At 37.7% G+C, this 15038-nt stretch overlaps 1 protein-coding gene across 2 annotated transcripts in view; it reads left to right on the top strand.

Annotated features, from left to right (window-relative positions):
- The window catches only part of Mekk1 (mitogen-activated protein kinase kinase kinase 4), an 85234-nt gene that overhangs the window by 55436 nt on the left and 14760 nt on the right, over positions 1-15038 (top strand). For both annotated transcript variants that reach the window (XM_067763292.1, XM_067763293.1), the window contains exons 2-10: positions 1439-1645; positions 1716-2229; positions 2302-2539; positions 2613-2889; positions 9199-9435; positions 9512-9655; positions 9728-10256; positions 12058-13488; positions 13556-13747. In XM_067763292.1, coding sequence (XP_067619393.1) covers positions 1439-1645; positions 1716-2229; positions 2302-2539; positions 2613-2889; positions 9199-9435; positions 9512-9655; positions 9728-10256; positions 12058-13488; positions 13556-13747 — 3769 coding nt within the window. The remainder of the gene's footprint in view (positions 1-1438; positions 1646-1715; positions 2230-2301; positions 2540-2612; positions 2890-9198; positions 9436-9511; positions 9656-9727; positions 10257-12057; positions 13489-13555; positions 13748-15038) is intronic.

Raw genomic sequence — 15038 nt, 5'->3', positions numbered from 1 at the left:
TGCAGTGTAACTGCAATATTCTGAAGTGCAACGGGGCAGACGTCCTTACTCTGGGGGTGACGGGTGACTGCTCCCAGGTTGTGGAAGGATACGTCGCGAGTGCTGTTGGGGCCCTGGGACTGGACGTCCTTGGGCAAGCATCTCTGTACCTGGTCTACCTTGGAAACATGGCGCAAAGAAACCCGTCAAGGGATTACTGTAGCTGAGACCAGAATATCTAGGAAAGTGGTACCGTCCAATGCAGCAACTGGCAAACGGTGTACAAGGTGATAGGGACCAAGAGTCTGTTTCCCCTCTTGTGCTAGTGCCGCAAAGAGGGGGAGAAGACGGGGCAAGGGCTGGTGCTCGGCATTGCTAATTATTATGCTACGGAGATTGTAGTGGTGGCGCCGTGGGGCGCGAAGCCCAGAAGACCCCGTGCGATGCAACCATAATTTGCACGTGACACACTGGCATTAGTGTGACAGTTCTAAAAAGATTCGGCTCCGGCACACGCAGCAAACCCATTTCTCTAGACCGGGACTAGGTTCTAAACCTGGTTTGGCCTCAATACCTTCCCGGAGCACTAGAATATGGATCTGCTGGGAGGACGACAATTTGTGTTAGAGATGCAACAAATTAAATGGGGTTACACTGAAATGACAGCCCTTGGTGGGAAAATACCCCGAGTCGATTCGATACATAGAACCGGCTGCCATTGGAAGCGCTTGAAATGATGTCGAAAAGAGCCCTAAAATGAACAGGCCATAGCCTCGAAACGATCTTGAAATGTTCTCGAAATTATTCCGTGACAACTCTGAAATTATTCTGAAATGTGCCTGAAACGTCCCGAAGACAGTCTGTGAATGATGCCTTAATAGTCACAAAATTGGTCCGAAATTATCTCGAATTACTTACGTAATCAGCTCTACACCGCTTAAATGCTTATGGATATCCAACAAAGCGCGCCAGTCGCTTTTTTAACTGGCGCCAATTGTTCACATCAAAGGATCCGGCCTCTTAATCTGCTTGCATAGGCGTGTTCAGATAAGAATACTTTTTTAGCCGGAGGATCATCTTTCATTCACAAAACATGACCTAGCCAACGTAGCCGCTTTTAATTCGCTGGAATCCTACATTCCCAGTGCCGCGTCATCTGATCCCGTATACAATCCCGAAATGACCTGGAGAAGTACCGAAATTATTAAGAAGACAAATATCTAGTTGTCTATTAGGGCGGGTGAAATTGTATGGGGGAAAAAACTTTAGGTGCACATCCAGTTTCTGAATCTATGGATCATACTGAGTAATATTGCTCATGGGACCATAGGTCTGAAATGAATTTCGAGCCTCCCTAATTTTGTTAGAAAATTTTATATCAAAATCAATAAATTTGACCCGCTCTATTGTCTATGTACTAAAATTCTATTTGTAATTATTCTAAAACGTTTCCTTTCAGAGTTGAATTTCGCATAAAACAATCTGCGAATAGAGGCATCGATAATCAACGCCCAGTCGAATTAGAGGAGGAGTTGCTTTCGCCACATTCCGATGATTTAGCAGCACGTTTTGAAGATTATGGCACAACACCACCTCGTACCAGGATGAAGATCAAAAGTCGTGACTGGGAGCGTAAAAAGGCGCATGCGGTCGCTTCCGTTGGATCGTAAGTGATGTTTCATTGTGCATTTATAAATAGAAATTAAACTCATGTATAAATCCAAAATTTTGCGCAGTTCCATTGACCAAACACCGAGTACGCCAAAGAAAGGAATGACACGTATGGCACGCTGTCGTGTGTTACGCCGTAATACTATGGACTGTGCGTTACTTAATGAGATGTTTGTTAATGAGGAGAATAAACGTACGAGCAAACGGGCTCAGGATTTGCTGCGCGATGCCGAACGCGAATTGAAGAATTCCATGATTTCAGCACCTACAGGCATTTATCATGCGCGTGGACCAAGTTTACTCGAGTACAACTCCCATAATACAGAATCATTGGATAAATGTACACCATTGAATTCGGATGTTTGCTTAAGAGGCTCCTCAAAAGTGGTCGAATCATGTAACAGATATATGTGTGTATCATCACGGCCCATCGGATATCGTTCATCAGCGCCACCAACAGCATTTGTACAACAGTTGCAACGTAGTGAACGTACGCCGGGCTTGAATATACGCAAGGAGTTTCACGAAACTTTTGCTAATCTTATAAAATTAGGCAGCGTTGATCGCCAAGATGCGAAAGTATGTAGTAAAAGAAAACTATGTCAGTGATAACCTTATTTATACTTTTTCACCGTCTTGTGGTTTCTTTAGCTTTCACATGAAGAGCACACTTGGCAAGCAGAGTTAAAAGATCTCATTTGGTTGGAACTGCAAGCATGGCAGGCTGATCGCAGTATGGAACAACAGGATAAATATTTATTTACCGCACGACAAGCAGTGCCTGAATTGCTTTCCCAAATCATCAACTATAAATTTCAGCCACGATATCAACGTGCTATGAGTGAAGTGAGCACAGATAGCGCTATTGGCACGGATAGTAATGCTAGTTGTAAGATCTCTAAATTTGTGCTTGTATGCAACAGGAAATGTTATGTTTTCTTTTGTTTTGCATTGTCTTAAAGCGCCACAACCTGGTGGTAAATTGTGCACAGGCTGCATGTCTCTATACTGCAAAGATTGCATGGGTCAGCAGGAGGTTGCTATGAAAGAAGTGGAGGAGTTACTGACACGCTTAGAGGCTGCAGAGGCATTATATCCATCCTCACAAGTCATGGGCGTTTTCCATCCCATATATAAGAGTGAAAACTTTGTTGGGCGCATAAAGGCGATGTGTTTGTGGTATAATATAACGCGACAAAATCGCTTGAAGCTGAGCATTTTTGGCAAAATATTAGCACGGTATTATAAATGATAGTTTACGAATATAAATGTTTTAGCGTAGATGGTAGTTTGTAACAAGTATCACTAATGTCCGCTTCCGTTTTTTACTAAGAGTTCAATAGGGTTATATATGTCCACAGCCTAAGTCAGGGGCGTAGCCAGAAAATTGCACGGGGGGAGGGGTTCAGAAAAAATGTTTTTTTCAGTTGAATAAATAAAAAAAAAAATGTTGTCTTTAGCTGTTAGTACGTGTATTTAGAATATGATATGAAAAAGGTTACATTAAAAGGTCAAGCGTCGGCTTTTCTTTGCCATTTCATCTAAAACTTCATCAACGGTAACAATTTGATCACGGTGGATGCTTAGCGATGCACAGCCATTCAATCGATTTTCACTCATGGTGTTTCTCAAATAGTTTTTAAGCAGCCTAAGAGTTGAAAAAGATCTCTCGTTCGTTGCCGTTGTTACTGGAAGCGTACACAAGATTTTCAACAACATGTGAACATTAGGAAAAGCCACAGAATCGAATTCCTGTAATATTAATCATAGATAAATTGATAGAAAAACCGAAGTACCTCCTTCAGGAATAAGTAGAATTCATGCTTTTTGAGCCTATTCATGAGAGCTAACGTATACGTATATAAAATTCAAAAGAAAGAAACTGATCGAATAGAAAAAAATTTAATTTAAAAAGTCATATCTACACGGAAAAAACACTAATGTGTTTTTTACATTTTAAAATGTGAAAAACACATTATTTTTTCATTTATCAAATAATTTGAATTTTACATTTTTGAAATGTGTTTTTGATATGAAAAAAATATAAATATTACATTATAATAATGTGTTTTCCACATGGAAAATAATATCAAATTTGCATTATATTTCAAAATAGGAAATGTGTTATTCGAAAAAATGCTGTAAATTTAACATTATTTAAATGTGGAGAATAAAATCAAAGCACGAGAATTAGTATCGTTTAGTTCGGCAAGCAAAAAGAGCCGTAAGCAATGTTTATATGTATGTTTATATGGAGCTTGTCGCCGGGACGTAAGGGCAGAAGAATCATGCAAATATTCAGACGCATGGAGTTTTAATTTTTGCCTTTTCATTCCAATGAATATAATCGCGGTTGAGGCAAACGAACAAACGCCTGAATTGATTATATTCACGCATGCAATAAGTTGGTTGATTTTAAATCAATGTCGATTATGTTCGTTTAAGCAAGCGAACACGATCATGTTGCCGAATGTAATCGAACGTTGTTGTGTTCGATTTTTGCTGTTCTCTGATATATATGTAGATGGTCGTTAGGCAAATTTACAAGGAAACTTCTTTATGAAATTATAGTAAAAGTTAACATGTACATTTGTATATTTAATCAATTGCAGAATTATTATGAAACAGAATATGATTAAAATATAAGTGTTCACTTCGTACATACATATGCTTGCATATTAAAAATATAATATCACCAACAAAGTAAATACTTAGCAGAATTATAAAGAAATTTATTAACATAGACATAAAAACATCAAATATTTGAAATGTAACGACCAAAAAATGAAAGGATCCTGTGGCAAGGGGGGAGGTTAAACCCCCGAAACCCCCCGTCGCTACGCCCCTGCGCTAAGTAGTTCTTTGTAAGCGCCCTTTGTTTTAACTACTGAGGTCGAAGTGGGGCGAACGACATGCCTATGTACAATGTAAAAACATTTTGGCAATGCATTCTGCTAAACTAACTTTGTTAAATAAAGCAAGAAAAATCACAGCAGTCACTTTGCTTGTTTCTCTAAATCTGACAATCTAGCGGTTGCTTAATGATCGGCAGAAGCCTCTCTGCCTAAATACTAAAGAGGTGGTTGTTGTTGTTGTAGCAGAGGTTCATACTTCCTGCTATCAGCACATCAATCCATTCTTAGTTACGTGGTGAACGACATGTCTTTCAGCGACTTCAACGCAGGAGTATAAATTCCTGGAATCTTTCTTGTCTTGGAAATTCCAGAAATCCTCATAGTTATTGATGGTACACCATTCAAGATATAAAATTTAATATAACAAAATGCTATACCCATTGCTATGGCGTTTTCGATGCTTAAGTGGATTGAGGGGCTCAGAATAGACCCAATATCTTTCGGCATTGCTTTTTTATTCCTGTTTTTTTTTTTATTCCATGGATTACATGCATCGCACTGCAATACCCGGAGGTATGCATTCATCAATCCTTTCTGTGACATAAACTACACTTACGTTTGTTATATCCAGCTGTACTTGTACACAGGGTATTATAACTTTGATTAGATAACTGTTGGTTGTACAGGTATAAAGGAACCGAGATAGATATAGACTTCCATATATAAAAATCATCAGTATCGAAAAAAAATTTGATTGATGTCCGTCCGTCCGTCTGTCCGTTAACACGATAACTTAAGTAAATATTGAGATATCTTCACCAAATTTGGTACACGAGGTTACCTGCACCCAGAATAGATTGGTATTGAAAATGAGCGAAATCGGATGATAACCACGCCCACTTTTTATATATGATGAATTTCATATCAAATCCAATATGCGTTGAACCCGACCCCCTCAGAATTTGATGAAATTTTGCATGGGGTTACAACTTACCCACCCAAACACAACCTCATTTTTAGAAATTGCATTTGTGGCGTGGCAAGGTATCGAAATATCCGAAAATATTAGAAAAATGGCGATATTAGGTACTTTTAAAGTGTGATTACTACGGAATGGCTTTACCGATTTCAAAGATCTTCATACCATTAGAAAGGTATTGAAATAAGTTTTCAAAAAAATACACTGTACAAATTTTTAGTACACTGAAAAAAAATTTTTTTTAAAAAAAAAAAATTTAAAACTGAAAAAACACTTCAAAGATCAAGCGATTTTGAAAAATAAAATTTTATTTTAGAAAGGTCTATTTAATATATATAACATATCTGAAAACTAAAATGGGTTTTTTTTTTTTTTAATTTTTTTTAAGTAAATGCATCTCTTGGTTACTTTCTCATATTTGGATATCACGCGTAAATTAATCAACCAATTTGAAAAATTTGTATACCGTTAGAAAGGTATTAAAATCACCTTTGAAAAAATACACTGCAAAAATTTTTTATTCCAGTGGGGTCCACCCCAGCTAACATCAAAACAGCGGCTCGAATACTTCACGTACAAGGAAAAGGTCGGCGGCTCAATGTACTTGAGAACATGGAGATATACAAGTTAAAAACATTTGACGGCAGGATAATAAACGAACAAACCAACACTATCTCTGACGAAATATTTGAACCCTTAAAACTAGTTTACAAAAAACAGCACAAGCCAGAAGGTACAGCAACCAAACACGTAACAATGAACAAGCAAAAACGAAAAATTTACCAAACGGCAAAAATCACCGATTTCTACCTACCTCAACCTACCGCTTAGCTAACGAGCGGTATGTCTAGATACCTACAAAAACAACCCTTGGAAAAGGTAACAATTCGGACGTATCAATACCGCGCACACACACACGCATATTAACGTTACCTACCACGGACACATAGATTGACATTACCTGCCACAGCAGCCATGGACTATAAAAAACAACACAACGGATAGACAGACCAGAACGAAACTAGGCATTGATATGGAATCAACTAATAAATACAGATGTGTGCAGCTATCAAGAAAATGTTCCTCTCAACTTCGAAACATTAGCTTAAACGAAGCAGCGCTGATATCTGAGCATTTCCCAGCAGTCTCCGACATTCATCGTTGCCGTATTTGCGAAAGTTGTCGCTTTAAACTTAAGGATGCTATCAAGATTGCTGATAATCAGCGTTCTACCGAAACGGAAAGTGAAGAGGCACAAGAAATCTTGACTAGCGGTGAATTGTATCAAGAATATAAGGAAGTTCCAATATGCAGCAGCTATACTAAATCACTCGAACGCAACGAACTCGTCGACAATATAAATAAGCATGTTATTCCTCATCTTGGAAGCCATCCATCGCCAATGAAGCGAAAATATTTAGACAGGGATTCATACTGCAAAAAAAAAACACAGCAAATTGCGCAAAGTATTTCGGATTCACTTGGAGGTGGTTCACTGTCAACTTTATCAGAAGATCAAAGCTTACTACGAACAAATTTTGGAGAACATGAAATATCAAATCGAAAACTGCTCAAATAATTTGGATAAGCAAAAAATATTATCTCTATTACCAAACACCATGACATCTAAGGAAATTAAAGACATTTTTGGGCATGATTTATCTTACGAATTGATAAAAATTAGCAAAGATATACAAAAAAATAAAACAAAGTTTTCGGACGTTAAACGCTCTAGCATGGACAGGCGTAGTTTACCTGAACAAACTAGTAAGTAAGCAAATATTCCGAAAGTCAGCAGTATGAGCTGCGCAAAGTTGTATATTAAATCTAAATAAATAAAAATAAAAAATTAACTTTATCAAGTGTATGTCTATTTATTGGGCGTGTCTGAAAAATTTGATAATACGATTCTTGTTCGAATCTATTAGAATACTTAGTCATAGTATCTGTATCTGTATAACTTCCAAAGTATAGCTAGGTACCATTTTTGTCACACAATAATAGCAAAATAAAAAAAAGTTAACAAGAGATGGTTTTACTTATAAATTTTTTTAAAAGAAAAAAAAAACACCATTCTAGTTTTTATATTAAATCGACCTTTCTTAAAAAAATTTTTTTTTAAATCGCTTGGTCTTTGAAGTGTTTTCCCAGTTTGAAAAAAAAAATTTAGAAAAAAATTTAAAAAATTTTGAAATTCATCATATATAACATTTTGGAAAACACAAAAACCTGATTATTTAGTAAATAATAGACCTAGAATGTTGAAATTTGACGTGTGGACTTTTATTGAGACTCTTGATAAAAATTAAAAAAAATTGTTTGAAATGGGCGTGGCACCCCCCACTTGTGACAAAATGAATTTTACAAATATTATTAATCATAAATCAAAAATCGTTAAACCTATCGTAACAAAATTCGGCAGAGAGGTTGCTTTTACTATAAGGAATGCTTTGAAGAAAAATTAACAAAATCGGTTAATATCAATGGTATTTCATTTCCCAAGTGGATTTATAACAATAAATAGGAAAAACTTCAAATTTAAGAAAATGGGCGTGGCACCGCCCTTTTATGACTAAGCAATTTTCTATGTTTCGGAAGCCATAACTCGAAGAAAAATTTATATATCGTAACAAAATTGGGTACACACATTTTCCTTATAGCAGGAAATATTTCTGGAAAAAATGGACGAGATCGGTTAAATACCACGCCCACTTTTATATAAAAGACGAAAATAATAAGCTATATCTTAGCAAAAATGATCTTTGTATCAATAGAATTTTAATTTATAGATTGAATTATAACATTAAATTGGAAAACACTAAAATTTTTGAAAATGGGTGTGGTACCGCCCCTTTTATGACTAAGCAATTTTGTATATTTCGGGAGCCATAACTCGAAGAAAAATTAGTTCAGAATAGAACCATATGTATATGTATTATTGCGCAGCCTTGTAACACTATTAAGCACACAAAACAAACAACAACAGCATTTCAGGTGTACAGCTGGGTAGGTAATGTTTGGTTTCACCCGAACGTAGACTTCCTTATTTGTTTTGTTTAATGATGGAATTGTTTTAATTAGTTCAGAAAATTTCATTCATATATGTTAGTTTCTGGGAAAACATATATTTAAGGATAGTTCTTCATAATATCTTAACTACTTATAAAAGCTCGTTATAATTTGATAAGAAGTACTGGAAACCTAGATAATTTTTTTGCAACATCTACAATTGCAGTGACTTGTTCTGAGATGACGAAAATTCTATAGTAGCAAGAACTGGGCCTTATAATTCAATAATTTTCTCCTCTGGGTGTAAAGGTCGAATTATGGTCACTTTATATAAAAATATATGATTATAATACTATTATTCACTTGAGGAATGCTTTTGAATTTTTTTATTCCATAAGAAGAATGCTTTTAAATTTTATTATTCCACATGAGGAATAGTTAGTCTGGACTAACAAAAAGGAATAATGACTAAAAAATTTACTCATTATTCCAAAAAAAGGAATAAAGACTGCAATCCAAATCGTTAGTCGAGGAATAGGAATGCATGGATTGTATTCCGGGGTGATTACATTCCTTAACAACTCTGGCTACTTCAATATACTTAGAGTTGTGACGAAAAGATGTTTTATAACCCCCAGCAAGTATGGTGTTACTCGAACTTAGTTCTTTAGTTTGTCTTTCAAAATATAAATTTTTCAAAATTAGTTTGCAGGGTGAAAAATTTTCTTGGCCAGTGCAGACATCCCATGCGGGCACCGACAGCGGCACCTCCTCTGGTGTGGAAAATGATGATTCGGGCGTGAATTCTGTTGATTCAAACAAAACTAATGCTAGTCTAACTACGCCACAACGCAAGCTTTCATCCTTCTTTTCGACACCTAAAGTGCATTTCATGCTAAACGATGTGGCGCAAGTGCCCAACGAAACTTCAAGTAGCAATGAGTGAGCTAATTGTATTTCTATTATTTAAAGTTTATTTTATTGAAAATTTCTATTTTTTTATCTTAACATTTTCTAGATCTACCTCAACTGAAGTTAGTCATTTATCGGCGGAGGCTTGTAGTTCACTTTTGCGTAAAGGTTCAATGCAGGACATAAATATATTCAGTGTTGAACCCTTAACTAGTTGTAATGATGATGCTAATTCATCAGCGTTATATAGGTATGTGCTTCCAACTCAAATACTCAACATCAATAAGTAAATATTAAAATACGAAATTTTTTTTTTTTTTAGAAAATTTATAGAAAATGTGCTCAAGTCGCGTGGCCTTGCAAAATCTCTATCCTTTTTAAATAAATTACATAACGTTGTGCTTTATAAAGGGCATATATCGCTAGAGAAACCTGGTACGGAAGACTATGACTTCGAGACTGAACGCATTTATGGGGATGTGCCACGTATGGAACCGGAAGTTGATCGTGAACAAATCGATGAATTACGACGTTTTGGTTATTGGAGTGATGAAGCCAAATCTATTAACTTACCATCATACATTCCTTCGTTTGTATTTTTGAGTGGCATACCTTTACAATTTATGCACGAATTTTTACGTATGCGTTTAGAAACACGCCCACCAAAGCCAAATCCTCTAAGTTTAGAGCAGCTTATGAAGGAGTTACGTGAAGGACTTACTTTGGCTCTAACACATAGAGAACGCTATCAGCGGCATATATCCACAGCGCTGGTGGAAAGTGAAGTGGAATTAGAACGCTATATGGGCATATTAAATCATTTTGATAAGACAGTTCGAAAAGTATTTGAGGTATTTACGTGAACACGGTTTATGTAATGTGTAAACATCTTTGCTCACGATATGGGGAAATCCAGAAAGTAAACGGAATGTGTTAATTAGAATAGGTTAAAAAAAAGTTGTAAATGGTTTGTGTTATGTCGACAGGGTCTCAGGTTGTGGTGCGCAATCTTTTCAAGGGGTTGCCAGCGCAATGTAAAGCTTCTCCAAGATTGTAAACCTCACCACGTTACGATTATCCTATTTATTTAGCATACGAGGCTCTGGCGACACCAAGTTCCTCACCGGAGGCAGAGGAGGGGTTGGATGGCCCAAAAGGTTTAAAGTGGTCATATTCCCGCAAGGGTCGGGCTAGCACCTTAATGGTGCTATTTTCAGGTACGTACTGGATCAATATCTGATAAAGGATCATATTTCCTTCCTTTCTATTTATTTAGTTTCGTGGGGCGAATTATTCTTCCTCTCGTTGAAAACGACTATGTAAAAATGCCTGCAGAGCTTCAAAGGATATGGGTTAAATGGGGGTTAATCGTGTCATTTGAAGCTCTGCAGTTAGTTTTACATATTTTCTTTCCACAGTTTCGTGAGAGAGGCAGAATGGGGTTACTGCTACAACAGCAACAAGGAGATATAGTGTTTCTCATTAATAATATTATTTCCATTCTAAAAAATTTCGGCTTTATTTCCAAGGGTCTAGAAATAAAAAAAGATCCTTTCAACAAAAGTTTTCGATTTCTTGGAGGACTTTTACAACTTTTTAGTTTCGTATGGTGTCTGACCGTATCTTTTGTACACAGTTAGTTGATATGAACGCAATAAGACTCCAAATCAGAGAATAGAAATGAACAAAATCGGAAAAACCAATAGAATAAGTGACGCAAAAAGAGAAAGAAAGAGGAAGAAACAGCAGTGTAAAAATTAAAGGGAATGGTGTGGATGACGATAACGGCACGGTTACTGAAGTAGAGGAAAGGAAACAAGGAGGAAAATGAAATGGAAAGATAGAAAACTAAAAAATATAGGGAGAAGAAAAGGAAGGTAAGGTAACTAGAACCTTAACTGAAATTAGACTGAAAGCGGAATAGAACCGGTTTCAAAACTAGAACCTAAACCGGGTTCAAAACCGGACTGACACCGGAGCAGAAACCAGGACCGAAACTAGACCCAAAACCAATCTGAACCTGGAGCAGATATCGGGACCGAAACTACAACTAGAACCGAAAATGCTGCTCTTGCATTTCGGATTGTAACTGAAATCACATCCGGAACCTAGAACAAAACCGGAACCGACATTAAATATGGATCCGCATCTGGTAACCGGAACCAAGACTGAACCAGAACTGAATCCACACCGTAACTCGAGCTTGCGAACCGAAAACGATTTCGAAAAAAAAAAAAAATGGGAACTACAATCGGATCCCGGAACTGTAATCGGATCTGAACATGAGACCGAAACTAAAATGAAACAAGACTGAAGGGTCCAAAACCGGAGCTGAAATCAAATCGAAACCGGAACCAAAATACGAAATTGTGAGTGCGACCATCCTAAATATATATTTTTTGTCAAACGCCGGGGGGGGGGGGGGGGGGGGGCAATAATTTCCCGGAGCAATAGAGAATGGAGCAGCCCTGCAGCTAGGGCATGAGGTCAATTGTGTTTGTATTTGGTATCGTGACCTCTTGTGGTTGAATTTTAAATACTGGCCGATCCCTACAGCATCATGTTTACACATCAAACTACTACGAGTACTTGGTACTCACGCATTTTTTGTGACTTGTTTTACATTTTAATTTTAAATAACATAAATTTCAGCTATATTTAGATTATATTGATCAATTGGTGCTGCAATGTGAACCGGGCGGTAATAAAAAATCTGCTTTGGAAAAAGAATGGATGTTTACTAAGTTGATTAGTCCCATGATAAATGGCATGCATACAATAGCTGCAAAGAAATTTTGCACAATAATACGCAATTTATTGCGCAGTATATCAGAGCGTTTGGTTAGTCGTACTTCAGAATTGGACATACAAATCGATGGCACAGCACAGCATGGTGAGAGTGACTTGAAATGGCAGCTATTGACGATTTGTAGAGAAATGCAATCACTTTTCACATTGGAACGTGAGCGTACTGTGAAAGTGCTCTTCTTTGCGAAAATGTTTTGCCGAGATGTCGAGACGACAGACTTTCATCGTGAACATTACGAAGATGATGTGATTAATCAGCAGCAAGATTTTGTTTGTGCTGAAGTAAAGAAATCATTTAAGCTGCTACAGAAAGATGTGCTCGATGTACGTAATAAGTTGGCGAAAATAATAAAAGGTGTGCAGGCGCGGTGTGGACCGGATAAATTGACCGATTTGGATGAACAAGACAAACAGGCGGTGCTTTCACGTACACGTGAAATCTTACATCAAGGCTATAAATTTGGTTTTGAGTATAATAAAGATGTGATACGGCTGTTTGAGCAGCGTGTTATGGCTAATAAAGATGAGACGAGTGAGGTGGATTTAGCTTTGGGTATTATTGATTTTGCTAAAATGTGGATGCATTTTGTGATGGAGCGTTGTGAACGTGGACGTGGTATGCGCCCACGTTGGGCATCACAGGGACTAGAGTTCCTTATACTAGCATGTGATCCACAAATAACACGACACTTGGATGAACGTCAATTTGAAGAATTGAAGAAGCAAATGGATTGCTGTATATCACATGTGATTGGCATAACCTCCGAACCAGAGAAGATAGCACGGAAAAAAGCGTCACCGCGTACACGCAAAACCTCTTCACCGGCTACAAGCCGCTCGCGTACACCCACGCGATCACCAATGTCAGTGGGTGGCGGCGGCGGCAGTGGCACCAATCCAAATACGCCATTAAGCTCACCACAATATAATAAATTTTTACATCCTCAATTTAGTTTAAAAGAAGAGGTATTGCGTAATGCCGCCGACGGTATACCAGAATATGATATTCCTGATAGTAATGGCGGCAGCAATTTAGAAAAACCGGGTGAGTTGCATTTAATTGTGCCACAATCGAAATCGCCAATTGGTGGCAGTAGCTCTTCGCTGGCTCCACGTCAAGTGCGTGTGCGAGATGCTGTGAATCGTTTAGATATGGATATTGAAGAAAATTTGCATGAACGTAATCTAATTGGGCAAGTTAAGGCATTGAATACCTGCGATAAGGTACAGATTCGTGCACGTAGCGTAAATTTCCAATGGCATCGTGGCATAAAAGTGAGTTTTAATAGCCGCAATGAAACCTTTCTTTTCTAATATGAAGTATTCTTCTTTCAATTTATAGATTGGTCAAGGTCGTTTTGGTAAGGTGTATACTGCTGTTAATAATAATACCGGCGAATTGATGGCTATGAAAGAAATCGCAATACAGCCCGGTGAGACACGCGCGCTCAAAAATGTTGCTGAGGAGTTAAAGATTTTAGAAGGCATCCAACATAAGAATTTGGTGCGTTATTACGGAATCGAAATACATAGGGTAAGTGTAAGAAGTTCATTTTTGCAGTCAGTTGGAACCTCGTTGCAAGTGGATATGCTGGGTTTAGATGTTGGGAGCTATGATCCAACCCGATTGCGGAAACTGTTTGCTTACACTGTTGTTTACGAACTATGCAAGCCTCAACTTTCAGTACTAAAGGCATTATGGGCAGCTTGTTTGCCCCCATACCAAAGATTCCCTTGTATGTTTGTATTGACTGGAGTGCTATCGGCATTACAGTCTCTGTCGGGATATGGTTTCAGTACACTCCGAAACTAGTATCTACCGTAGGATACTACACCGACTGTCGCAAAAACAAAAGATCGCACTTCGACCGTGGTGGTAAAACCACTGGATGTTTGCATGGAAGACTAGCATATTTCAGTTGCATTAGTGTTCTGTGGAACGAAGGTTAGTTTCCTGGTAATTCGCTAGAAGATTTTGATGCCAATTCTCCAATTGTGCGGCTATTTAGGCAGGGTGAAGTACTGTTACAACATAAATGAAATTCTTGCAACTCCCAGAGGGTGGAGGGGCTTAGAATATGCACAAACCCGACGTTTTGAGGGTATACATTTTTTTGTTCTTGCGCTTTTCCTAGGAAAAGCTGGTAACTGGCTCCATAAAGGCTCAATAAAGAAAATCTTCTTTTTATTTGATGTGCTATTGTGCGGCGAATCGGGTCAGAATTTGCTTTGCATTCATGAAGGCAAATCTACATAAGATCAATTCAGGCCCAATTCATCACAGCTTTTTATACTCAGCGTGCTTTGCACACAGAGTATATTAACTTTGATTGGATAACGGTTGGTTGGTTGTTGATTGGTAGACTTCCATATATCAAAGTCATCAGTTTCGTAAAAAAATTTGATTGAGCCATGTCCGTCCGTCCGGCCGTCCGTTAACACGATAACTTAAATAAATTTAGAGATATCTTCACCAAATTTGGTACACGAGCTTATCTGGAACCAGAATAGATTGGTATTGAAATTGAGCGATATCGGATGATAATCACGCCCACTTTTTATATGTTGTAACGAATATTAGCAGCACTAAAGGATACTATCATCTCTAAGCCGATGCTAAGCAGTGACTCGTATGCACATCAATAATTCAATCATTATGTCTACACATATATAGATACACGCAGCAGAGAACCAACGCACAACCACATGCATATATCGGAGATACTCCCGAAAGTATGCAATGGTTGTGCAAGTGTGGCTCATAAATACACGCGCATGGGGTATGAGAGAAACTAACACGTGCATCTGTAGTTATAATTATATGG

The sequence above is a fragment of the Eurosta solidaginis genome, chromosome 1 (assembly GCF_040869045.1).
Source record: "Eurosta solidaginis isolate ZX-2024a chromosome 1, ASM4086904v1, whole genome shotgun sequence".
In the NCBI taxonomy this organism is placed as follows: domain Eukaryota; kingdom Metazoa; phylum Arthropoda; class Insecta; order Diptera; family Tephritidae; genus Eurosta; species Eurosta solidaginis.
This window is presented reverse-complemented; position numbering and strand designations above follow the sequence as displayed.